The sequence below is a fragment of the Macaca nemestrina genome, chromosome 13 (assembly GCF_043159975.1).
Source record: "Macaca nemestrina isolate mMacNem1 chromosome 13, mMacNem.hap1, whole genome shotgun sequence".
Lineage (NCBI taxonomy): Eukaryota > Metazoa > Chordata > Mammalia > Primates > Cercopithecidae > Macaca > Macaca nemestrina.
The window spans coordinates 68,668,885-68,696,589 of record NC_092137.1 but is presented as its reverse complement, the minus strand read 5'-3'; the positions used below and the strand labels follow the sequence as shown (position 1 = coordinate 68,696,589).

Genomic DNA, 27,705 nt, shown 5'->3' with positions numbered 1-27,705 from the left:
ACCTGCATGTTGTGCACATGTACCCCAGAACTTAAAGTATAATAATAAAAAAGAATCATAAAGCTATTGTGATGATGAAAAATAAAAGATAGTGTTACCCTTAGTAAATAAAACTGAGTTGTAAGAAAGGAGAGTCATTTGTTTGTTTGGTTTTTTTAGTAGAGATGGGGTTTCACCATGTTGGCCAGGCTGATCTCGAACTCCTGATCTCAAGTGATCCACCCGCCTTGGCCCCTCAAATGTTGGGATTACAGGCATGAGCCACCATGCCCGGCCAGAGGGGAGAGTTATCAATAGAAGGGAAAACAGAGTCATCACACCAAAAATGCATTAAACAGAGTCATATATTTATTTCAAAACATTAAGTTGACTTCCCATTAATAAATACTTTAACACTGAGTGTAGAAAAACTTGTGCACATTCTATAAAGACAATTTATTAAAGAATCAGAGAAAAAGTTCTTTACCTCTAGGCTATTGATAAAACCATCTAGGAGTAGGAACAGCCTCAGGAATGTTACAGGGGAATTGAGGGAGGGCAAGAGAAGAGTTGATAAAATGAGGAAAAAGGTTCTACTCTCCTTTCTTTCCTGGGGCCTTAAAATTAAAAATCTGGAATTGAAAAATATACTTTCGGCCAGGTGCGGTGGCTCAAGCCTGTAATCCCAGCACTTTGGGAGGCCGAGACGGGCGGATCACGAGGTCAGGAGATCGAGACCATCCTGGCTAACACCGTGAAACCCCATCTCTACTAAAAAATACAAAAAAAAAACTAGCCGGGCGAGGTGGCGGGCGCCTGTAGTCCCAGCTACTCAGGAGGCTGAGGCAGGAGAATGGCGTAAACCCGGGAGGCAGAGCTTGCAGTGAGCCGAGATCCGGCCACTGCACTCCAGCCTGGGCTACAGAGAGAGACTCCGTCTCAAAAAAAAAAAAAAAGAAAAATATACTTTCACACACATATCTGCTTCAATGGGTGCTGCCTTTCTCAGTCTTGGAGAAGAATCACACTAGTTAGTGGTCAGGTCAAAAATTGCACACAAGTTCCCAATTTTAGTCTAGGTTAGATCACTCTGGTTAATCATAGGGCCACGATGCCCTCAGAACTCAAGCAGGAGCTGCTGCTACTTGTGCTTAAAGCTGAGGCACAAACAGAATATCATTAACTGGAGAACTGAAGATGCTGCGCAATGCTAACAGTCCCTCTCAGAGGTTCTGCGTGGCTCTGAGTCCTTTCAGTGCAGTTGTTGAATTAACCCATCATCCAGCGAGCTGGCTGGTAGTTCAGCCCCTCCACTTCCTGCAGCTGCCGGAAGACACACTCACCAGGCAGTTGCCCAGGGCTCTCACCCATGGGGGGAACCCATCTGACCACTTTTTTTTTTCTGTAAACCTCAACTGAAACAGAATCTCACAGATGTGGGGTCCCCCTCCTAATTGTAATAAACGTTAGAGAAATGCTCCAGAAAGGAACAAAGGGAGACCCTCTCAGATCAGCCTCAACCCAGGGTGGAATAGGCCTCCTCTGGGCGGCTTCAGGGCACAGAAAAGACCCTCAGCTACTCCTGGCCTCCCCGGGTCTCTTTCCCAGAAGACACAACTTTCCAGGCTGTGAAAAGTAATAGAAGCCAAAACCCTCAAAGCCACCACTGCTCTCGGGAAGTTTTTGAGTAGGATGAGGAAGAAAGAAGAGAGCTCTCCTTCGTTTTGTTACACGATCTTGAGGCCAAGAGCAAGTAGAAGAGAACAAAAGAGGTTTCTTCCTGGTACTACAGATCAGCAACAGTTTCAGAGGGAAGCCTTGGCTCCGGTTCTGGTGCATTTCAAGATAACCGAAGGCCAAGACTTAGCCAAGGAAGGACACCAGCAGATCAACTAGATACGCTTTCACTTCTGTGAGTGTTAGAATCACAGGGGAGACTTTTTTTTTTTTTTTTTTTTAAGCTGGGGGAACCTCAGGAATCTCCTAGTTGAATTTCTTCATTTTCCAGAAGAGGCCCTGAGGCCTGGAGAGGGCAAGCAGCCTACTGAGGCTGCACAGCTTGTTCTATCTGCTTGGGGGTCATGGAGAGGGGCGGAGCGGCTGCAGTGAGCAATAGGATGCAGGGGAAGCTTGTGCGCCACGTGATGAGTTACATTCAGCCCCCCTGCACATGAAAACTTCCCACCCCTGGGCTCTTTCCCGTTGATTTGTCACGGAGGTGGACAGGTCCTGGACTGAGTTTGTCCGTGGGCTTCCCGCAGGAGGGGAGGAGGAATGCAGGAGTGTCTTTACTTCCCAGTTCGGGAGGCCACCTGGATGGCTTTGATCCACTCTGTGCGCTCTTTGGGGCTGGCCGCTTGCAAGAAATAGTGCACTTCATCTGCTGTGATGATCTCAAAAAGGTTCTCTTCCTCACTCTTCCTGCCTGGGGAAAGAGAAGGAGAATGGTAGCACACACGGGCATCAGAAAGACCACTTGGTCCACCCTTCTCTGCAAGCCACGAAATCTCTGTTTTCTTCGTGTTCTAAGGAAATTGACTATGTGGCTTTCAAACATACAAACAAGGTATGATTATAGAATAATTCATTGCACAGTTATATGTATAGTATTGATACAGTAGATACACAGTATGATTGTGTGTGTATATGTATTTTTAAGAAACAGGTAAAACACTTAAGGAGAAACATTTTCTTTCATAGTTTACAGGCAAACTAAATTTCTCACCTTAGTATAGCAACAGTGTTTAATGAGTAACCTCTAATAGTTCCTAATGGGTACCTTCCCTCTGCTCATAATATAAATCAAGGGTTGCTCCTGATATCTATCTATCTACCTGTCTTTCTGTTAATATAGATTTATATTTATAATATACATTTATATATTTATATTTATAATATGTGTGTGTGTGTATATATATATGTTTACATACATACACAAAGCCAGACCTACCAATAGTACCACAAGTATAACCTGAACTGTTTTGCATCAAGGGCTAAGTCAGAGTTCTGCTGAAGACTAAAAGGCAATAACCTGGTCAATACTGTGACAAGGCTTAAAACATCACAAATCAAATAAAGAACCAGCATGCTCTCTGCCCCAAAACCAAAGTATAATTCTAGGTGGTGGGAGTGGAGGTGAGCAAATTCAGGCACAGTTAAACTCTAGGCATTTGCAATTATGATGTTTTCTTGTCAGCCTTTATCATACTACAAACCAAAATGTCAGGACAAAACCAGGGTATGGGATGTCAAAACCACATCTCCCCAGATATACCATTTGTCCTCAGCACCTGAGAAGTCAAACTACACCCACGTGGTTATTCCATGCACCAAATCATAGCCTTGTGGTCTGGGGTCCTCTAGTACAACCCCTTCATTGCTCTTCTTCTAAGCCATTGTGAAGTGATGGAGTTTTCCCAGCATTGCTTATGGACTTGCTTGAGGCATCCACAAAGCCATCCAACTCCCCAAGGCCTGGACAGCCTGGACAGCAGTTTGGAGACAAAAAATAACTCTTGGTTTCTCCAAGGTTTTCAGACAGGAAATTCATTCCTGCTATTTTTTTTTCTTTTCTTTTCTTTTTTTTTTTTTCTTTTTTTTTTTTTTTCTGGCAGTGGGGGAGGTGGACAGAGTACTGCTCTGTCACCCAGGCTGGATTGCAGTAGCACAATCTCAGCTCACTGCAACCTGCCAAGTTCAAACGATTCACAGGCATGTGCCACGACACCCAGCTAATTTTTGTATTTTTAGTAGAGACAGGGTTTCACCAGGTTAGCCAGGCTGGTCTCGAACTCCTGACTACAAGTGATCTGCCCTCCTCAGCCTCCCAAAGTGCTAGGATTAAAGGTGTGAGCCACCATGCCTGGCCCATTCCTGCTTATCCTGATTAATTAATTGATTGATTAATGTTGGCCCAGGATGTCCAGGTGTGGGAGGGGAGTCTGAGCGGACACACCTCTCTCACACAGAAATTCATCTTACCATTCGAGTTGCTCTCCACTGAAGTCACCACACAGCCTCTCAAGTGAATTGCTCCCAGGGGATCTTCTGCCTAAAGAAGAAAGGAGTTGTTTGCTATGTTTCCAAAATACAGCATACAGACAGACCTCATCCTCTTGGTGAAAAAGCCAGACTCACTCTGGTATACATCAGGGTCCCCAAAATAAGTAAGAGCAGAAGGAGATTAAAGAAAACTGCTTTCAAATCTAGGGTCCTCCCAGATCCTCCACACCCTGCTTCAGTGGGCCTAGGAGGCTGGATGAGAAAATGCAAGTCAATCTGGACTTCAATCTAGAGAAAAGTGACAGGAGAGGTGGTGACGCTCAGGTCACTGTATCCCACCAAAAAAGAGCTACATGTTTCCAGAGCTCTTTGGTCCCATGCACCTGATGCAGCAATATAACCATCAAGGGGAAGTCAAATAGCCCAGTGCTACAAGCAGAGGCTGAGCACCCTACCCAGAGTTGTCTTCATGCTTTCAAAGTGGTTCATTTTACGGTGGAAAAAGCCCTCTTCAACAATCAACAACCCAAATTGCTGGATTTCATACCCTCTTCCAAGTTGATCTGGATGAGGAATTATCACCTTTATGCATATTAAACCATGGACTGATTTCATTCCCCTGAAAATATCAGACTGGGGAAACAATATGTTGAGTTGACCAAATAAATTACAATATAGTGATATTTTGTTCCATCCCTAAGCTTATACTGACCTCAGAGGCCCAAGATCTCAGATCTTTGCATTGAAAGTAGATAGAAAAAGGTAGAGGAGAATGGGAGAAAAAAAAAGTGGGCCAGTAAAGAGAAAAAGGGGATATCAACAGAGTAGAGGGGGAATAGGAAGCCCCGATTATAAATGAAGTGGATTTATTTACTTGAATGGATGTAGGAACCACAGGATCTTACCCCAGCAGGGTCGTAGTAGTGCAGGTAGGCAGGGTCTTCTCTCAGGATGAACTTCCTCACTTTCCAGTTTTTCCTCCTATGCCCCTGTATCCAGGATCAACATCAAAAGAAAGGATGGTGAATTCCCAGCATCACTCTGCACATACAATACCTACAGGATAATTATTTGCTGAATTGAGAAAAGAAAGAGAAAATGAAATACTAACTCCAGGATAACAATACCCCAGCCTAGGTCTTTGTCAGGGAGATAGTGCTACAGCCAATTAATAATTTGGATGTTATTAGATCAAAGAGGTGGATTGAATTATTTCTAATTATTGTCTTCCAGCTTTAGTATGATATAAGGCAGTATTGAGTACAATGTACTATGTTAGGTAATGTAGGGGGAATAAAGAGGCTTAAGATGAGTTTATGATTTTTTAAGATTTAAAAAAGTTTTAAGATTTAAAAAATCTTTAAAGAGTTTATGACTTATGTTGAAATATAAAGTAGCAAATGCCCAAATCAAATAATTGGTATAGATAATGGATCCCAAAGGCATTAAGTAAGAAATGTGTGATTGTGGGTTTTGGATATCAAAGAAAGCCTCATAAAGATCTGCACTTATCCATGTGGGATGCAGGATTTAGATGGGCAAGAAAAGGTGGGTAGGAGGACAATTGACAACACAAGAGCAGAGGTGGGAATGCAAAAGACATACTCAGGTATTGCTGAATAAGACCAGTCTGGCTAGAATGTAGGGTTTGTGAAGAGCAACAGAGGCAAGGTGGGAAAAGTGGACAGGGATTCAGTGGAAATAAAATGCAGGGTTTGTTGTTGATGGCTTTTGAGTAGGAAGTGAAAGAATGACAATTATATTTAAGAAGATTAATATGGTGACAAAGCACAGGATGGATCAGCTGGTAGATTAAAGGAAAGCCAGGAAAAAGATAATAAGAAAGAAAGAATTCATTAGGGAAGGATCACAACGATCCAGCCGTAAAATTATTAGGAACTAAATCTTAGGTAGTTGCAGTAGGAGTGGAAATGCATGTTCCTATAACAGACATGACAAAGAAGGAAGAAGAAGAGGAGGAAGAGGAGAAGGAGGAGAAAGAAGAAGGAGGAGGAGGAGGAGGAGAAAAGGGGGAGGAAGGTAGGAGGAAGGAAAGAGGAAGGAAGAAAGAAGAAGAAAGAAGGTGACGACTTGTCCTTTCCCAATAGAATTAAACACTGACATTGTCTAGACTGAGTTTTAAGGGCGGAATTTGTGTCTTGCTTATCTTTGCTCCCCAGGGCCACAGTGCCTGGCATACAGCAGCTGCTTCATATCTGTTTGTACTTGCCATGAGTTGCCAAGTTATTTCCATTAGTGCATAGCAGATTTTAAACTGTCACGGTAAACCTGACTCTATGATTTCCCACAGAAAATTCAAATAACTTAACTCCAGAAGCCAAAAATAATATTATATTAAAAGATACATGGTTTCTATCTTGCCAATACAAGGAATATTATTTGTAATTTTTTTTTTTTTTTTTTTGAGATGGAGTCTTGCTCATCGCCCAGGCTGGAGTGCAGTGGTGTGATCTCGGCTCACTGCAAGCTCCGCCTCCCAGGTTCATGCCATTCTCCTGTCTCAGCCTCCTGAGTAGCTGGGACTACAGGCGCCCGCCACCACGCCCGGCTAATTTTTTGTATTTTTAGCAGAGACGGGGTTTCACTGTGTTAGCCAGGATGATCTCGATCTCCTGACCTCATGATCCACCCGCCTACGGCCTCCCAAAGTGCTGGGATTACAGGCGTGAGCCGCCGCACCCGGCCTTGTTTGTAATTTTTAAACCACCACATATTGGCAAGCATGTATACAAATTTTCCAACATTTTTCATTGTACTTGTGCTGAAAGCAGTAAAACGTGTGTGGTTTTAGCAAACAGTGCCTCCTTTATAAATCCAGAGGAGCTTCAAGGAAGCTTTCAGAAATGGGCCTAAGTTTTTTAGCGAAACATTTGGTGAAGGAACTCATTTCCAAAGAACTTTCTGCTTCCTGAAGGATGGAGCTGGAACCCCTGCAGAGTCATATGCAAGGACAGAAAATATTCCTACCTGCTATATCATGTCCAAAATGGCTTTTGCAAAGCATCGACTTCCAAAAGTATACATTGCTGCTCTTTGCCTTAAGTAATGTTGCCCTTCAGAATAACGACACAAAAGTTGCCACCCCATACCGTTTCCTCTTCACTGACAGACACACATATCATGCTGTATTGCGCAATTGCTGGACAATCACCAACTTATTATGAGTCAATGGAAGAGGAAGGCAACAAGAGGATGTGAAATCAGCCAATGTTGCCCAACCACCATATTCCCTTTAAGCCCTCACTGACATCACAATGTGACACACTGAAGAGTTGGATGTTAGTGGTACATTTCTGGTCATCTTTCACTTAATGAGTATTTTCTAAGGAATATTAAGAAATGCTTGTATGCCTCGGGTTTCCAAGAGTTGCCACTGAACTGTCAAAGTCATCTACTTATATTTGACTTAACTAGCTCCCCACGTGTTCATTGCCTATGATAAATCAAGAAGGATGCTGAACTCTGCAGCAGATACAAGAGAAGCATATATAACACATTGTTCCTCTCCCTCAAGGAATCTAAATGTGGTTGAGAATTAAACAACTTTATTCATTGTTATAGCAGAAGCAATTACATAAAAAGGGATTATATTGAATGTAATCTAAGATCATTCGTCCTCAAACTTGTTGCCAAGTAAGATTATTTATCCTGGGATGAGAAAAGTGGAAATAATGGGGCAGGGGTGATGGCCTCCAGTAGGCCACAGCTACTTCCTATCTGTGAGGTGTGGAGCACAGGTGTCCTTTTTCATTATAACAAGGCTTCTATAAGATTAATCCTGGCTAACTCCCAGCAGCAAACACCAGGGAGGCTTACTTTTGGATTTTAAAACAAAGTTTTAAAATTCTGAGAATTCCCTTGGGTGATTTTGATGTAAACCATGGTTACTAACCACTGAGCTAAGAGATTAGAAACATCAAGGGGAAGTGTCAATTCAAATTGAAAAGGTTTTTGCTCCCCATTCCCTGAAAAAAAAAAAAAAATTCAGAGGAAAGAATATTGGAAAAGAACAAAATTCCTGAATGCACATAGATATCTGTTTTCTTCACATAAAAAGGAAGCTTCTAAGAAAGACTATTTAACTTGTATACTGATAATAGAATAAATTCGCTTTTAAGAAAAAGGCTGGCTCAGTGGTTCTCAGCCTTGGCTGCACATCAGAATCAACTGGGAGCTGTAAAAATCCAGAGGCTCTGATTTAATTGGCCTGGCATGCAGTTTTAACAGTTCCCTGGGATATTCAAATGTGCACCAACTAAGCTAGCTAAGGCAAAATTGTACCTATCAAAGGCCAGGCAAAGGAAGGCAAAGGAAAACACGTAAGTTCAATCCTTGTCCCTATTGTCTTCAAAATACCTCGAGCCACCATTACCTACACACAAGTTTTGACCATCCCAGGTCTCCTACTGGGCTGCTTCACTGAGACATGGCTCCAGTCCAACTTTATCTACTCTTTATTAACCTTCTTCCTTGGCTTTCCAAGAGCCCCATTCTAGATTAGGGCTTGTCCAATCAACTAATTCAAGAAATAGCTGATAACAATATAGAATGATGGAAGAAATCAACAAAATAAGGAAATTCCCTCCCAAGTTACTGTTCTTGCTTTCTCCCAAGTTACTGTTCTTGCTTAATAGCCACATTCCAGCACCTGCAATCAAAGAACCAGGAACATAGGAATGTTTGTCAGAACCAACGAGAAAGCAACAGCAGGCAAACTGTCCATGGGCAACTGCCCGAGCCTTCCCGGTGTAAGGCTGGCCCTGCCCCACGCCTTTCCTTTAATCTAGCCCGCTGGTCACCCTGTCATCAAAAATATTACAATAGTCCATGAATTCTTTATAAATCCTTGCCATATATTTCTTAGGATACTGTTCTCTTAAAACCTGATGTGAAGGTAATTTTTCCATTCGAATGTCCCACTTCCCCAGTGAAACTCAAAATCCATACCTACACCTCCTTTCAGCTAGCCCAGCCCAGAGTCCCTCTTTATAAATGTAAATATGGGCTCTTCTCTGGTTCTTCCCTCCTTGCCCATTCCATTAATCACTAAGATGGACATTCAGGGTCCTAACATGAAGTAAATCAAATCCCCGAGTCCCATGGAGCCTATAGACAGTACGTGGAAATCTCCTGATGGTAACCGATTCTCTCCATTATATACTGAGCAGCGCTTTTAAGGCAGCTCACAGTGCAGCCAGGAAGGCAAGACCTTGGTCCTGCAAAGCAGCCTTGGCCTCTAAGATGCCTTGTACTAGTATCAACTAGCTTCCCCCTGAATATTCTCATGTCTTCCTGCGACTTCCTCCACCAGGTGCTGGCCCTGGCTTCCTCAGTCATCTCGGCCCCTGTCTATCTCTTACCTCTTGGCATCATAGGCTCTGGCACCTGGTAACCGACTGGGGCTCCTCAGCACTCCCCAGCCCTTGCCTCCAAGACTGATGGTGGCCTGTACCTTTGGACACCTGGACATCCCCCCAGGACTCTGTGCATTCCCTCAATCTGCATTTGACTTTTGCCTGCTGTTCCTGTGAACTGGCCTCTGCACGCCCAGGTTTCGGTCTTGCCGTGCCCTGCCCACAGACTGGAATGACTCTTCTCTGCTCTCAGTGGTGTACTCTGTTCCTCTTCTGGGCGTGGCCTGTTCCTGTTTTCCTGGTTGTTTTGAAGGGAGGAGGGACAGGTAAAATGGAAGTACTTTTGCCATGGGACAGCTTTGTCTTTTGGATGCCTTCTCTTAGACAATTTATCTCCTCCGGCCATATTTTTCTTGAAACATCTTTTTTTCACTATGATATGGATAAAAGAGGCATTTTCCTACTTGCAGGGACATCTTCTGCCCTGTCAAACTCAATCTTCCTCACCTAAAGCCACTTTCATATCTACAGAGCTACTCATCCGTCTTTCACTCCATGAGTTTCATTTTCTGCTTGACTATTAACCAAACAAACCAAAAGTCACTGGGTAACTTAGAAACAAAAAGGACCTTGTAAAGGGAGAAGGCTAGACGGGAGCAGTGGTGGCCACTCACCTGCTTCAGTAAACATCCCTGCTTGATAATGACCCCTCTGAATTCTTCTTTCAGAATCACGTCATCATCACTGGAATTCTCTTCACAGAAGAACCCACTGTCTGGCTGTTGGGAAATCAAACAGCAAGCTGACGTCGCCAGTCTTTGGCACATTGCGACTTGTGCCATCTCCATTTCCCCCCTCCCCTCCAGCCATAAGGGCAGCCTCCTCATTTTCCTCCATTCCTGTGTACATCCCAATCTGAACTTCAAAGGTCCTTGATAAGCGAGTTTCTCCTCCTCCTTTTACTTGTTTCAGGGGTTGTTCCTTTCTTGCCTCCACTCAGGTGTGATTTTGTCAATATCCTTTTATTCTGGAGCGTTTCCCAAGCTGTATACTAACTTTAGCTCCATCTTCCTAACCAGGCACATGTCTGCCTTCAAAGCCTTCCTTCTCTTGGGATATCACAGTCACATCCTTGAAAGCAGGACAGGCTAATTTCTCATTCACAATACTATCACCAGCTCAACATTAGCCACTGAGGCCCCTCTTGGAGAAAAGTGAAAGCACGTGTCCAGCCTCTTCCCCTGAGGTTATGAGGGAATTGGGACTCGCTCAGCAAAAGTGGATGATGAATCAGACCGAGGAAGAGGAGCCACTGTGATGGGTATTTTTAGAATCCTGCATTGAAATGGCTGTAAATGGCCAGATCAAAGGACCGAAGAAAAAAAAACAGAAACAGACTGTGGAACTTCCCCTAAAGTGAAATGAAACTCTCTAGGGTGTTCACTTCATGTTTATAAGAAGGATGGTTCTCTTAGGCAACTTCCTAACTTCTGTGCTCTGATCCAAAATAGAAACAAAACTGCCAAAATCCCCCAAGAAATCCACCATTGCTGAATTTCTCAGGTGGCCTAAGAATAGGTTGACATTGTATAATACAGTGTTTCCCAATCCTGGGTAAGCATACTGTGGGAGGTACACAAGATGACTGCAGGAAGTGACATCTATGGACACATTTTGAATTAAGAGTCACATGTTTTAATGTACATTTGGAACAATGCACCTAACACATCAAACCTGTGATTTATAGCTTCCCCTCTGGAAAGGAAGTTGCAGGAGGGTGGGATTTTTGCCTGTCCCCCCAGCACGCTTGTCTATATGGCTGTATCTTCTTGTCTTAGAGAATGCTTGCCATGGACTAGGGTCTAAGACAGTTTTATAAATGAATTACTGCTTAGAATAAGAATAGATAGCTGGGAGGCAGAGGCGGGTGGATCACTTGAGGTCAGGAGTTCGAGACCAGCCTGGCCAACATGGTGAAACCCTGTCTTTACTAAAAATAGGAAAATTAGCTGGGTGTGATGGTGCATGCCTGTAATCCTAGCTACTCCGGAAGCTGAGACAGGAGAATCGCTGGAACCCGGGAGGCGGAGGTTGCAGTGAGCCGAGATGACACCACTGCACTCCAGCCTGGGTGAGACTATGTCTAAAATAAATAAATAAATAGATAGGAAATAATAAACTTTAAAATATCCATCAAAAATTTTTTTTTCAAGTAAACAGTAGTATCCTTTTATAATAACAAATTCACTTGGACAGGGCGAGTGTTGTGGAGAGGGCAGCTGTTGAGTTGGGAAATGCTGGTATAACAGAAGCTCTAAATGGGCCTGGAAACTTCAGGTATTTCCTTGTTCTTCCTGGCTGACGTCCCTACCCGCTGCCTAACAGCGCTCTGTAGACGTCTACGACCTGAAATCAATCTAGAATCTGCTCAGGGCAGCCTCCCTTAACAGGAAGAAGAGATGGGGAGCTTTTCTTACAAAGTAGTAGAAGGCATCAGGGTTGTCCAGGAAAGGGTTTTCAGCAGTTCCATCCACTGCACTCTTGGACATGTCTCCAGCAGGCTGCAGATACCCCTCATTGAGCAGTGATGAAGCGATCATGAGGCCTTCCTGGCGATTCCTAACAGACTGGTTGGATACTAGCCAATCAATGACGCAGTTACCTACATGGGACAAGCACAGGGAAGGTTAACTCTTCCTTACGGAAGAACAAGCCCCTGACAATCACCCCTGAACTGACTCCAGCGCACCCACAGGTCTGACTTGTCTTGTCTCCCCTGTTATTTCAAGAAAGAGAAAACAAAATCAGTGGGATAGATACCCACTAGAAACAAACAAACAAACAAACAAGCAAACAAAACTTTGTAAAGGGTTTTTAAGAACATCTACATGCTGCTTAAGAAGAAACACACGACCAGGTATGGTGGCACACCTGTTGTCCCAGCTACTCTGGAAGTTGAGGCAGGAGGATCACTTGAGCCCAGGAGTTCAAGACCAGCCCAGGCAACATAACAAGACTCCATCTCAAAATATAATAACTTTAAAAATAAAAAAATAAAAAAGTCTTTGTCAAAAAAAAAAAGCAACACATGCATCAAGGAAATGGGTTTTACTAACCCACTCACTTATCCCATTAATGGACAAACATTTACTGAGTACCTACTAGATGCTAGGTACTCTACTGGATGTTGGAGAAATTCCCTCAAGGACTGTAAAAGGGCATGATGGGTGTAATAAATAAGTCTTGTAACAAGTACTCTGCTATAAGTCAGTTGCGAGACTACTGGGTCTAATCTGAAGGTGTGAAAGAGGTGGAGGAGGTGAGAGAAGAGGGTTGTGCATGCACCATCAGGAAAAGATTCATACAGGAAGTGACACTGGGCAGAGGCTTAAAACATGAGTAGGCGTTTGCCAAGCATGTGAGGCAAGATGCAGAGGGACCAACACAGGCTGAGGGGGCAGCAGTGTGAACAGATGCACTCAGGCACAAAGCAGCCCCACGGGGCTGGGGAGGAGTTGGTGGAAAGAAGGCAAAAGGAAACAAGAGGAGGAGGGAGGTGAAGGGTGGGTGGGGAGAGCTTTGATGGCACAGTAAGAAATTTGACTAATGGGAAATCATTGCAAGTTTTTAAATAGGAAATAATGTGATGGCTATATGTCCTAAATTAAAATTTGATGACATCACCTGCACTGATTGTCATGCCTTTGCAGAGTCTAGCAGGGACCTTGAGAAATCATTTAAGCAACCTTCTGCCTCAAGAGATGATTGCAAAGAGAAGAAAATGAAATTGACCCATACTTTGGATTATTAGCAGGTTACAATGAAGCTTTCTATTAAAAACAGCATGTTTGTTCTTACAACAAAAAAACGATAAATATTTGAGGTGATGGATACACTAATTACCATGATTTGATCATTGCACAATGTATATGTGTATCAGAACATAATTGTGCCCCATAAACATGTACCATTATGTGTCAATTTAAAAACTAAAAAATAAAAAGCAGTGTGTTCCTTACAAATGTAGCCAACAAGGGAGTCAGCATGACAGCCTGCCTGTCCTGTCATCCAGGCAAAAGCAGTAGGGATGCCGCCCTCAGAACAGGAGTGACAGCAGTTGGATAGCGAGCCTTCCGTGAATTTCATATATGAAAGGCTTTTGCTCGCTTTTCTTTCTGTACAAGGATAAACTAAGTGACACTGCATTTCTTCTTTCTATCTTCTTTCTATCTTCATAGCAGCCTGTAAAGAGGCAGGGCAGTAAGTGCAGTCCTCATTTTAAGGATGAGAAAACTAAGGCTCAAGGAATTTGAGTGATCAAGTTAGACCAAAGTCACAACTACCCTGGGCTGTCACTTTTAAGTGTTCCAACCCTTGCATCCATGCCCACTCGGTGAGGCATGCTGAAGCCTGAAAGATAAGTTTGGTCTAGTCTCCCAGTCGTCGGACATTTAAGGTCTCCCATCACGTGTCAGCACTGCTGGGTCCCAGGCTCTGCTGCAGCCTTCATCTCCCAGCCGAGGCCACCTGACTCCCCCATGAAGGCTCCACCCATAGAAATGTCCAGAATCCACCCTGATCTTCAACAAGAGGGATTTAAGAGGTACTAGCCCACCTGGAATCTTAGGAATTACAGGCCACTTTCAGAGGCCAAGGAGGGCAGATCACCTGAGGTTGCGAGTTTGAGACCAGTCTGGCCAACATGGTGAAACCCCATCTCTACTAAAAATACAAAAATTAGCCACAAAAATTACAGATGTGGTGCACATCTGTAATCCCACTATTCAGGAGGCTGAGGCACGAGAATCACGCTTGAACTTGGGCAGCAGAGGTTGCAGTGAGCCAAGATTGCGCCACTGCACACCAGCCTGAACAACAAAAGTGAAACTCCACCTCAAAAAAAAAAGAAGAGGAAGAGGAAGAAGAAGAAAGAAAAAGAAGAGGAAGAGGAAGGAAGGAAGGAAGGAGGAAGAAGAAGAAGAAGAAGAAGAAGAAGAAGAAGAAGAAGAAGAAGAAGAAGAAGAAGAAGAAGAAGAAGAAGGAGAAGGAGAAGGAGAAGGAGAAGGAGAAGGAGAAGAAGAAGAAGAAGAAGAAGAAGAAGAAGAAGAAGAAGAAGAAGAAGAAGAAGAAGAAGAAGAAGAAGCAGAAGAAGAAGCAGCAGCAGCAGAAACCACCCAATACTCTGGGACTCAGTAACACATTACACAGGAAATCAATCTGACCTGGATTGTATGCCCGAGGTGACACTGAGATCCCCTCCTGTTCCCTTTGCCCAAAGTGGTTGCAGTGACCTCGGTCCTGCTAGAGTTAGGACCTTGCCTTGCTCTTGTCACTTTCTCATACCACCACCCACAGCTTGGTGTCTTGATCCCAAATCTCAGCCCTGCCTTGTCTGATGCTCGTGGGCTGCTGCCTTAACTCTGAGGCTCATTCCCCCGGAGGACTGATCATAGCCTTTTCTCCTTAGCCTTGCCAATCCTGACCTGGACCAATTTCATGGATTATCTGTTGACGGCACATCCTCTTAGATTCCACATTTGCTGTATCAGCTCAGAGTTTTCTTCCTTTGATCTCTCTTGTCACCATAAGAAAGCCAGGCCTGGTATCTGACAAACTCAGTACCAAATTATACATCCCATTTTGCTCCCCCTGATGAACCATCAGCCCTACTAGGCTGGTCAGTTTCTTTTTCTAGATGCATATTCCGCACATGTCTGTCTCATAACTTTGTCCTCACCATCCTCTGCCCATCCTCTGCCCTGCCACCTCATCAAAAATCCTTTCAAAAGTATTTAATGAAATTCTACCCATTTTTCAGGGTCAAATTTGGGTGCCACATCCTATTCATCCCATCAACCCCTGAGTTCTTTCTCTTTTTCTGAACCCCTGGAATTGGTTGTACAGACATGTGACCCCTTAAAACACAATAACCGCTTGAGCTTGCACCATATAGCACTGAGTGTGTGCCAGGAACTGCTCTACACACATAATGGCAAGCCTGTGAGGTAGGTGCACTGTGATTATCCCCACTAAATAGACAGAGAAAGTGAAGCACAGAGAGGCTAAGTCATTGAGCCAAGGTTTTGTAACTAGTAAGTTGCAGAGCCAGGATTTGAACCCAGGTAGTCTGGCTCTAAAGGACATGTTTTTAACCACTACACCATACTACCTAAACTCATAGCACCTAATACCTGACCCTGTGCAGCCTCTGATAGCCCTAATATTGTCATTTACAACTTACATTGTATGCTTTAATCCCTGTTTATCGTAGTAAGGGTTGCATCTTATCCAATTCTGTGTCTATTTTTAGTAAGCCTCAACATAATGCCATTTATTGAGGAAAAGAATCCTTTGATCGGAACGTTAGCTTGAACAAATGTTAACTTGAACAAATAAAGCTTGAACAAAATCGTTAGCTTGAACAACAACTTTCTATTTCACTCTGCAGGAGCTTCATTCTCAGGCTCACCAGGCTGCATTCTGGGACCCCTTCCAACCCCCATACCTCATACCCCCACCTCACAGACGAGGCCAAAGGAGGACTCCATATCGCCTTCCCAGTTGCCCTATTTCAGGCCCGCAAGTGCTTTTACCTGTGAAGCAGTGATTAAAAATCTTCTTGTCCTTCTCTAGATTCATTTCTTTTATTCCTTTTTCAGTGTCTTTCATGGACAAATATAAGGCACTGCACAGAGATTAAAAAAAAAAAAGAAAGAAAAGAAAACCCAGTTGGATGAGTGGGGAACATTTCAGAATGGTAAGTTCTGTCTGGGAGGTGAACACAAGCTCCCCATCCCCAGGTATCCCCTGAGCTTAGTCTCCCTCCATCAGATCATAAATAGTGGAGGGGCAGCATTCATATCTGCACGACTCTGTAGCCTGCACGGTGTTTAGCAATGCTGGGAGGTACTTAACGACTCCTAAATTCTCTTAAATTCATTCAGCTCTTTGTTGATTTAATTATTGGCGCCTGGGATGGAAAGTTGCCCCAATTTAGAGGTCAAAGATGAAAGGTTCTCAGGGTCCATTTTCTATACATTCTAGATCTTTAATGTCCCACAATCCTCATGTGGGGAAAAGAAAGAGAGATCAGACTGTTACTGTGTCTATACAGAAAGAAGTAGACATAAGAGACTCCATTTTGTTCTGTATTTGAGATGCTGTTAATCTGTGACCCTACCCTCAACCTTGTCCTTGAAAGAGACATGCGCTGTGGTGACTCAAGGTTTAACGGATTTTGGGCTATGCAGGGTGTGCTTTGTTAAACAAGTGCCTGAAGGCAGTATGCTTGTGAAAAGTCATCACCATTCTCTTAATCTCAGGTACCCAGGGACACGTACACTGCCAAAGGTCACAGGGACCTCTGCCTAGGAAAGCTCGATATCGTCCAAGGTTTCTCCCCATGTGATAGTCTGAAATATGGCTTTGTGGGAAGGGAAAGACCTGATCGTCCCCCAGCCTGACACCCGTGAAGGGTTTGTGCTGAGGAGGACTAGTATAAGAGGAAAGAAGGCCTCTTGGCAATTGAGATAGAGAAAAGCATCTGTCTCCTGCCCATCCCTGGGCAATGGAACATCTCGATGTAAAACCCAATTGTATGTTCTGTTTACTGAGAAAGGAGAAAACCGCCTTAGGGCTGAAGGTGGGATGTGCTAGCCGCAATGCTGCTCTTTATGCACTAAAAAGGTTTGTGGAGATGTTTGCATATGCATATCAAGGCACAGCACTTTTCCTTAAACTTATTCATGTCCAGAGATCTTTATTCATATGTCTTACTGCTGACCTTCTCCCTACGATGATCCTATTATCCTGCCACTTCCCTTTTTCTAAGATGGGAAAGATAATGATCAATAAATACTGAGGGAACTCAGAGACCGGTGCCAGCGTGGGTCCTCTGTATGCTGAGCACTGGTCCCCTGGGCCCACTTTTTCTTTCTCTATACTTTGTCTCCGTGTCTCATTTCTTTTCTCAAGTCTCTCGTTCCACCTAACAAGAAACGCCCACAGGTGTGGAGGGGCAGGCCACCCCTTCACCTCATATCCCAATTCTTTAATGCTCTTCAAGGGACCATCTGTGGTAGACATTTGCCTTTAAGAAAGCGAATGCTTCCACTAAGCATATGTCTTATCTTTAAAATGATGAGATATAAGGCAAAACGGTGAGAAGTTCTCGTTTTTGTCCTTGAAGTAATACATCAAAGATAGCCTAACGAGAGAAGTTCTAAGCAACAAAACAGAAGGCCCCTTCCGTGTAGCCTGTGGCTCCCTGTAGTCCCAGCATTTTTCCCACTTAGTTCTGACAGCCCTGGCCAGGACTGTGGTCACTCGATGGCCCCCGTCAGCAGCTGCAGCTATACTGGGTGCCTCCTTGGAGCTCTTTGCCAAAAAACTTTTGTGATGAGGGGGGCTGCTGAGTCTTATTCAGCTCAGTTCACAAACTCTGTCAAACTCCTGTGCCATGCCAAGTCTTGTGTTCGTCATGCAGAAGTGCAGAAGGGGTGTCTTTAGGCTCCTCTCAGTGCCTCTCCCCACCCCGCCCTCCATAGAAACAAAATTCTTGTTGGACATTTTAAGCAGCCAGCATGGGATTCTTCCCGACAGGTCTCCTGTTTCAGGGAATGCTCAACAAAAAAGCAAAACCACCTAGAAGAAAAGGATTCCTAAAGAAAGGGGCTCATGTGACAAAGATGTGAGATATCCAGGAAGGAAGAAATCCCATTCCCAACCTCTGTCAGGGGCTAGATCTTCCTGTTGGCCTCTGACCACCTTTAGGCTACAACTATCACCTGCAATTCCAAGTCAGCCAACATCAGAGGCCATTAAACCAGGTCAGGACATAAATGGCTTCCACCAGGATGGCTGTTTACCCTGGTTGGCCTTTCCTGAGTGTGTAAATGCGTGAACTTGAACTTGAAACCTTGCTTGCTTGGATGCATAGCCCCTGCCTTTTCCTTTCTACCTGAAGATCCTAAAGCTTTATTTCAAGACTAACTTCTTATGGCTACTTTATAAATGCAATGATTATGTTTCTCTCTCTCTCTCTCTCTCTCATACCCAGTGTGAGGGAATTTGTACTCCATTAGCTTCCTCTCCTCAGCTGGTAGGCCTTGGATCACTCCTTCAGACCCAGGTAAACATTTTAGTACACCAAGTGCCAGTATTGACCTGGCAGAGTGGATACAACATCAGAGGCAGCCAGAGCAAGCCTTGGAGCGGGATCTGCTATGTTTGTGTCTATCAGAAGGAACGGGTAAAGAGAAGTAAACACAGAAAATCACCCTAAGTCAATGGTTTCTGGCAGTCGAATGGACCTCCTGGTAGATTTCCTGGCAAACTTCTGGCCTCCTTCAATGCATTTAATGGCCTTCTTGATATCCCGAACCCAGGCGTCTCTCTCCTCCAGGAAGGCTGCCTGGAAGAAGTGGTCCTGCTGTTTGGTCGTAGTGATCTTAAACACAAACTGAAAATCAAAACATGTCCCATTAGGAATGACTTATTTCAAGGGCTTGGGGCCCCTCATGAAGCAGAGGCCATTGGCCTAAAACGGTTCTGGTCAAGAGAAACCCAAATGCCAGGGTGGGGTGTGGGTGGTGGTGAGAGGGACCAGCCCAAGGAGCACCACCCACATTGTAGGCGATGCTTGCACCAAAAGGTGAGTGCCTGACCAGGGGTTCAGGCAGCTCTTGATGTCAACTCACCATCCTTTTGCCAAAGTCCTGACAAGGGCTAGTCAGAGTGCTCCCTTTCAGTGGGATCATTCCTTTGGGGCTGTTGTCACTTTTCTTCTTATAGAATTCAATTCCATCTTCTAACAGTACAACCCACATGGGTTTCCACGTATTGAACACGCTCCCCTGTAATGACAACCAAAATAGCTGAGATGGGCAGGGCTCTTTGCAAACTGTATTTTCTTCCTAACAGGAAAGATTCTATATTTACTTACAGTTGGTTTTTAAAATGTTTTGTGACGTCATCTCTGTTCCTTCAACACAAATCCTCTGAAATCAGTGGCTTCTTGGGGAGCCATTCTCATTTCTACTCCCAGTTCTTTGCCCAAGCTGACCCCGCTCTCTGGAATACTCCTTCCCAACTCTGCCATCTCCTCTTTCTCCCCTTGCCTAACCTCTCCCCATCCTTCAGGGCTCAGCTTAGCCACCTCATGGATGAGGCTTCCCAAACTGCACAGACCGACCCTGATCTCAGGGGCGCCTCCCGCTTTTCTCACTGAATGTGCCACACGTCCTGGAACTTGGTTATATACTTCCTCATATAGTTCTTCAGTTGTCTTCAGTATGGTGATCTTTCCTTCTCCGTGGCAATTGCACTATCAGGTACTTTCCTTGGCTCATGATACTGATCACACAGGGGATGTTCATTAAAATAATACAAAAGAAGATCATTTCCGAAACTGCCAAATGCTAGCAGCTATCACATTTCATTGAAAAGAGCAACCAGTCCTTCTTATTGTCTACTTCATCCCCAACCAAACCCTTTCCTGCTATGATTTCCCCTGCACCTTCCTTTTCATGCCTGGTTCACACCATTAAGAACCACAAAAGAGCCACCTCATAGTAACATTCTCACCCCCGCTATGTGTAAGAACTGCCGGCAGATCTTGCTTCTGAAACTACATCTTACACATGATCTTAGAGTATAGTTCTTTTTTCGAACTATATCATGTATTTTTACATGTTTAACTGCCTATTTTGAGGAGAAAAAACACAAAAATGATAATTATTGGTGTTCGGTTGGAAGGGTTTTATTTTTAAGGGTTTTAGAACATTTCAATTCTTGGGAGGGTTAGTCAGAATTGGAGAAAGAATTAAATATCCTAAAGCCTAGTGGTTTTCAAAATATGGCCTGCAAACCAACTAATCTGACTCACTGAAGACAGGTATAAATAAAAGTTGGTTTTACCCCAAATCTGCCTTCACTTATAAGCTCTGGCAACGCTGCTGAGATGGCTGGTTGAATCTTAGATGATCTAGCTCAAGCACTGTCTCTCTCTCTGTCTCTCTGTTATTTTGTTTTATTTTATTTTATTTTATTTTATTTTATTTTATTTTATTTTATTTTATTTTATTTTATTGAGACATGTCCTCTCTGTGTCACCCAGGCTGGAGTGCAATTGCACAATCTCAGCTCACTGCAACCTCTGCCTCTCAGGTTCAAGCGATTCTCCCACCTCGGCCTCCCAGGTAGCTGGGATTACAGGTATGCATGACCACACCCAGCTAATATTTGTGTTAATTTTTTTAGTAGAGACAAGGTTTCACCATCTTGGCCAGGCTGGTCTTGAACTCCTGATCTCAAGTGATGCTTCTGCCTCGGCCTCCCAGAGTGCTGGGATTACAAGTGTGAGCCACCGCGCCCAGCTGGCTCTATTGCTTTCTTACTGCCCACACTTGTGTAAGCCACTTGCCCTCTCTAAGGCTCAGTTCCCAGCACTAAAATGATAAGAATGACTACCTCCGAGATTTCTAGCACATATGAAATGAAATAATTTGGATAAGACTTTATAAGTTCAAATGTGCTCTACAAATGAGAGGTTGTATTATTAAATATCTTCACAGATGGCCATGTATGAATGTCTTCCATGCTTTGAGTTTCCAACACAATGAACAGCTGCTCCTTCATCCTCCCTATTCTCAGAAAAATGATAATGAACTGGTATCACTATCATCCCAATGAGGAAGAGTCAAAAATATTTAGCCAGTTGCCATGTGGAGTAATGAATGGGAAAGCTGAAGGCTCTGAGGATCTGCATGAATGTATTTGTGAGGAAACACACCTCCCTTTGGTTTCTCTTCTGGTGGAATAAGGTTTGGGGTTGTGAATAATCCAGCCTGCCTCAGACTTGCAGGCCTCCTCCGTTATTGTATGACAAGTCATACAATGATGCTTGAAGTATTTAGGATGCTTCAATGTATGCTATGATTTGGGGTCAAACCTTGAACCACATTTGAGCCTCATGTCAATCACTTATTAGTTATACATGTCTTTGGGTAAAATGTTTAGTATTTCTGAGCCATAGTTTTTTTATTTTCTAAGAAGGAGACAATAATTCCATCTTAAAGCAAAATAAGTATTAGATTTAGATCATGTATAAAATATATATATAAGTATATAATGCATGTGATATGCTTATATGTGAACAATGTACATATGCATTATACTATATATATTTTTAAATACATATGTATACATATGTTTTATATATAAAGTGTGTAAAATCACTCTGTCAACTATTGCCACCCAACTATATGTTCCAGGAGGGCAAGAACTTACTTCACCATGATATTGCCAGGTGTTCAATCAATAATTTGTGGAATGAATGGTTGTAATTAAAATCACATTATGACCATAAGAAAATATTGGGGAAAATCTACAAGACATTGGTCTGGCCAAAAATTTCTTGAGCAATACCCTACAAGCACAGACAACCAAAGCAAAAATAAGCAAATAGGATCACATCAAGGTAAAAAGTTTTTGCACAGCAAAGGAAACAGTCAAGAAAGTGAAGAGACAACTCACAGAATGACAGAAAATATTTGCAAACTACCCATCTGACAAAGGATTGATAGCCAGAATATATCAGGGGCTCAAACAACTCTAGAGGAAAAAACTCTAATAATCCATTCAAAACATGGGCAAAAGCAGACATACAAATGGCAAATGGGCATATGAAAAAGTGTTCATCATCACTGATCATCAGAGAAATGCAAATCAAAACTACAATGAGATATTAGCTTATCTCAGTTAAAATGGCTTTTAACCAAAAGACAGGCAATAAGAAATGTTGACGAGGATGTGGAGAAAAGGCAATACTTGTACACTGTCAGTGGGAATGTAAATTAGTAAAACCACTATGAAGAACAGTTTGGAGGTTCCTCAAAAAACTAAAAACAAAACTACTATTTGACCCGGCAATCTCACTGGGGGGTATATCCTGAGAAGAAAGGAAATCAGTATATGGAAGAGATATCTGCACTCCCATGTTGGTTGCAGCACTGTTCACAATAGATAAGATTTGGAAGCAACCTAAGTGTCCCTCAACAGATAAATGGGTAAAGAAAGTGTAGTACATATACACAATGGAGTGCTACTTAGCCATAAAAAAGAATGAGATCCTGTCATTTGCAACAGCATGGATGGACCCAAAGATCATTATGTTGAGTGAAATAAGCCAGGCACAAAAAGACAGACATCACATGTTCTCACTTATCTGTGGGATCTAAAAATCAAAACAACTGAACTCATGGACACAGAGAGTAGAAGCATGGTTACCAGAGGCCAGGAAGGGAAGTAGAGGAGTTGAGGGGAAGTGTGGATGGTTAATGGGTATCAAAAACAAGCCAACAGAAAGAATAAATGAGACCTACGATTTCATAACACAACAGTGTGACTATTGCCAACTTAATTGCACATTTTAAAATAACTAAAAGAGGGTAATTGGATTGTTAGTAATACAAAGGATAAATGCTTAGTGGGGATGGATACTGCATTCTCCATAATGTGATTATGACGCATTGCATGCCGGTATCAAAACATCTCATGTACCGTAAAAATATATATACCTACTATGCACCCAGAAAAATTTACATTTTAAAAATTTAAAAAACTTAAAAATAAAAAATAAGATCACGTTATGTATTAATTAATAGATAGGACTGAATAAAGAAGGCATAATGATATGATTAACATAAGAATAGACACAATAAGTCTGACAATATTTCCTAAAATGATCCTATAGACCTCTGCAGGACAATATGTAGTGCAGCTTTGGCCAGTGTGGAGGCAGGTGGTTCACATTTGCACAACAAGGCTGTGCAGGAAAGATGCCTTCAGGGGAGAGGAGGACTGTCATTCTACCGGAATTTTTTTTAAAATTAAGATAAAATGTATATACATTGACAGTCGACCATAAGCTCCTCATGGATCTCTACTTTCCATCTGGTGCATTTCAGGCTGGCTTTCTGTGGTTTGTTTTCTGCTCCCAAACCTGTCCATTGAGTTCAGTTCAACTCAAGAGTGGCAAGCAGAATCTATCTCAATTGTCAATTCAGACTGAGTAGTAGTGGATGCTTGAGGCTGGACTCAGTGGAAAAGTGTCGTGATCCAACAGCCGTGTCTCCCATGGGCAAAGCAGCCATAAGTGGTGGCATGCACCCTGCAGTTGCTTCCATTTCTTGGGCTAATCAGATTTTATCTGAATATGAATGCCAAAAAGAAACTCAGACAGCAGCCTTGTGGGCAGGCATGCCTTAGTCGTATGAAAATCACTTGCAAAAGGTCTATAATGCCAGAATGAGGATCTCCACATCAATGTAGCCCCTAAGAAAATCCTTAATGAAAATGTTTTCAGTTTGGGTTCATGCCCCTTTAGCAATAAATTGACCATCCTGATTAAAACAGGGAAGTCTCTATTTCTGGTCTATATTTTGGGAGAATTTTGGCAAAGGCCTATTCTTTAACCCATGGTGTCACCCTGTCATGACTACCACAAAATAGAATTATCATCCAGTTCCCAAGAGACCCTACTGCTTATCTCAAAATACAAAGGGCCTCTATATAAAGGTCCAGTTGCCCAAAAGGAAGACTATTTATGCAAAGATAAATACTTGTGGGACTATCACTTTGCTTGTCCAAACATTTCCTTTGCTCTAGTTACTAAAATAATTTTCTAAATTAAAATACCCTATCTCTTTTCTGCCTGGGCAGAATAACTATTCCAGACCAACACTGGATTATTTCCCCTTTTAAAAATGAGCAAGATCAGACACTGTGCCAACACATGAAATAATTCCAGTCAAATGTCTTTCTGTTTTGCATCTGAAGGAAACATATCTTAGAATACAAAGAGCTCCTGCAAATCAATAAGAAAAATACAAACAACCCTATTTTTAAGTGGGCAAAAATTATCAAGGAGGCACTTTGGTAAAGAAAACATCCAAAACTTATGAAAAGTTGTTCAACATCATTATTTATCAGGAAAATGCAGATTCAAATCACAATGAGATACCTGTACGCACCTGCTGGAGTACCTAACATTTTAAAAGACAGAGAAGAATAAGACTTGACAAGGAGGTAGAATAACTGGAAGTCCCAAATATAGCTGGCAGGAGTGCAGAATTATCACATCCAATTCAGAAAAAATATCTGGTGGTTTTATGCTAAAGCTAAACACATATATGTCCTTTGCACCAGCAATTTCACTCCTGGGCAAAGATCTGAGAGAAATGAATGCATATTGCCACAAAGGTTACATGCAAGAATGTTCATGACACCTTTATTCATCATAGCCAGAAACAAAGACTAACCCAAATACTCATCAACAGAATGAATAAGTAAACTGTATAATATAATATACGAACCCATTATTAACACAGTAAATGTATACTATGGAAAAAAACTTAGCAATTTTTAAAAAATGAATCGCTAGTACCTGGAATATTATAAATAAATATCATAGATGTTGAGTGAAAAGCAAACAGGCAAAACATGTACTCAGAGTATGAGTGCATTCACATGAAGTTCAACAACAGGCATAGCTTATGAGAAAATGTTACAGTAATGGTTACCGAGGATGGGAGTATAGACTAGGAAAGGAACAATGGAACTTTATGGCATATTAGAAATGTCTCCATCTTTATCTGTGTGTTGTTTACATGAGGTATAGGTATGTAAAAAATTATGACACACTTTGTGTACCTTATTGTATGTAAGTTACCCTTCAATTAAAAAACAAAATTGTTAACTCCAGGTCCTGTTAATTAACTCCATGGAGGGGTATACAGTGATTATAGTAACACCACCCTTCAAGTTGCTTCTATAGAAGGAAACTATTCCGCATTAGTTACTTTTCTCACTTAATCACTAGAAAAACAGCATATTCATGCAATGAATTGTCCTTGATTGAATTGTGGATTCTTTTCAAAGTCACTATGCAGAATATTATTGAGTGATCTGGCATCATTTGAACGTAAAATGTGTATTAGATAATGGCGTTTTATCAGTAATAAATTTCTTAGGTGTCATAATGGCATTGTGATTATACAGGAAAATGTCCTTTTTCTTAGAAGATGTATGTTGAAGCATTTTGGGGTGACGTAGCATAGCATGATGTCTGCAAATTGCTCTCAACTATCTCAACCTAAAATGATACGTGTGTATATTTACATAAAAATATAGAGATAGGGAGAGACAAAGCAAATGCGCCCATCCATTATCAATTGATTAATCTAGGCAAAGGGTATATGAATAATGGTACTAGTTTCCTCAGTTTTCTGTGGGTTTGACTTTTTAAAATAATTTGGGAAAAGTATTAAATGAATGAATAGCATATGACTCTGCTATGTATTAAAATTTAGAATATACTTTCAGGGAAATGGATAGACAAATCTACTTAATAAAATTTTAAAAATACCTGGAAACAAGAAAAGAAAGACATGTTCTCAGAGCTAGAAACGAAAAGTTGCACTAGATGATTGCCAGAATCCCTTTTAAACCTAATATTTAATATTCAACCTCAGGACTCACTGAGATTATTAACTGCCATCATCACTCAGGGCTTTTGACCTTGACATTGGGATGCATCAGCAGCAACAAGCCAGCATTGCATTCCTTCAGTAGACAAAGCTTCCAGAGTCAACTGTCCAAAATGAGTCTGTGCTTTTCTAATCCAAGTGCAGCCTCAGGGGTCTGACTCCGAGGAGGATGTGTTGTTTGGGATTCAGGGTCATTAGGCATAATGAAGAGGCCGATACTTTATGAAACAAGAGAAATCTGACCACTTATAAAGCTTAAACATTCTTCCACGCCTGATAGTGCTGATTTAGGTCAGGATGATGGAGTTTGAGGAAGTTTCTCTCTCCTCTTCACCACTACTGCAGCTACAGTTTCTCACTCGGGTAACCTGGCAGCACCTCTCCCTGACCATCCCTAAATTTTCCCTTTTCTGGCCCCGACCCACTTGATGCTCACCCAAGGGCAAACCTGGAAGTGTGATTATGGAATGTCCAAATGATAGAGGAATTTAGGATCATCTACCAACACTGTCACCATATTGATAAAAAAAAAAGTGGAGGCCCAGTTAAGTGATTGGCCTAGTACATCTGACCAATTAATGTTAAGTGATTGACCTAGTACATCTGACCAGTTAACGTAGAATCCAGGTCTCCTGATTCTCAGTTTTATGCTCTTTCCCTTCCCCTCAGATGTCATTTTCATTTTGGTTCTTGCATAACATTGAGGCATTCTGGAATCTGAATCGATTTCTTTAGACCACTTAGCTAGTTATTTCACTTTAATGGAGATACAGATACAGATATAGATATAGACAGAGATAGAGATAGAGATATCCATATGCTGTGTGTGTGTGTGTGTGTGTGTGTGTGTGTGTAGCATATGTGTGTTTTCACCCATTATATGCCAAAACTTGTGCATCTCCACAATGGGATGCTGAGTCAGATTTAAAGTTTTCTGGTAAATAGTTGTTCATCATCATGGGACTGGTATAATTTAGCACCTAAGAGTCTGACATTGCATGACACCAAAAGAAGAAATCATAAAGAATGGGAGATTTAACCATATTAAAAATAAACTCGGCTGGGCACAGTGACTCATGCCTGTAATCCCAGCACTTTAAGAGGCTGAGGTGGGTGGATTACTTGAGGCCAGGAGTTTGAGACCAGCCTGGCCAACATGGTGAAAGCCAGTCTCTACTAAAAATATACAGGAAGTAGCTGGGTGTGGTGATACACACCTATAGTCCCAGCTACTTGAGAGGCTGAGGCAGGAGAATCACTTGAACCCAGGAGGTGGAGATCGGGGTGAGCCTAGATCACACCACTGCACTCCAGCCTGGGCAATAGAGTGATACTTCGTCTCAAGAAAAAAAAAAAAAAATGAACTTCTCTGTATTTAAAAAACTGCAACTACTGAAAAGGAAATGAAAATGCATAGATATTTGTATCATCATATGATTAAAAATTAATATCCTTAATTTTTTAAACTCTTTAGAACCAGTAAGAAATATAAAAGCACTTCCAATTTTTTAAATGGGCAAATAATATAAATAAGGCATTCTCAAACGAACAAATACCTGGGTCCAGTAAAATATAATTGATTGCTTCAACAGCAATCAAAGAAATGCAAATTGAAATTAAATAAGATACAGTCTTTAATAATATTTTTTTTTTTTTTTTTTGAGACGGAGTCTTGCTCTGTCACCCAAGCTGGAGTGCAGTGGCCGGATCTCAGCTCACTGCAAGCTTCGCCTCCCGGGTTTACGCCATTCTCCTGCCTCAGCCTCCCGAGTAGCTGGGACTACAGGCGCCCGCCACCGCGC

General features: G+C 42.3%; 1 protein-coding gene across 2 annotated transcripts in view; it reads right to left on the bottom strand.

Moving 5' to 3' along the window:
• Positions 1 to 317: 317 nt before the first annotated feature.
• LOC105465183 (pleckstrin) overlaps positions 318 to 27,705 on the bottom strand; it is a 37,466-nt gene continuing 10,078 nt past the window's right edge. For both annotated transcript variants that reach the window (XM_071076834.1, XM_011713456.2), the window contains exons 2-9: positions 19,055 to 19,210; positions 18,635 to 18,816; positions 15,950 to 16,041; positions 11,834 to 12,018; positions 10,031 to 10,135; positions 4,887 to 4,970; positions 3,961 to 4,030; positions 318 to 2,404 (exon numbers count right to left, since the gene is read on the bottom strand). In XM_071076834.1, coding sequence (XP_070932935.1) covers positions 2,268 to 2,404; positions 3,961 to 4,030; positions 4,887 to 4,970; positions 10,031 to 10,135; positions 11,834 to 12,018; positions 15,950 to 16,041; positions 18,635 to 18,816; positions 19,055 to 19,183 — 984 coding nt within the window. In that variant the 5' untranslated portion in view covers positions 19,184 to 19,210 and the 3' untranslated portion in view covers positions 318 to 2,267. The remainder of the gene's footprint in view (positions 2,405 to 3,960; positions 4,031 to 4,886; positions 4,971 to 10,030; positions 10,136 to 11,833; positions 12,019 to 15,949; positions 16,042 to 18,634; positions 18,817 to 19,054; positions 19,211 to 27,705) is intronic.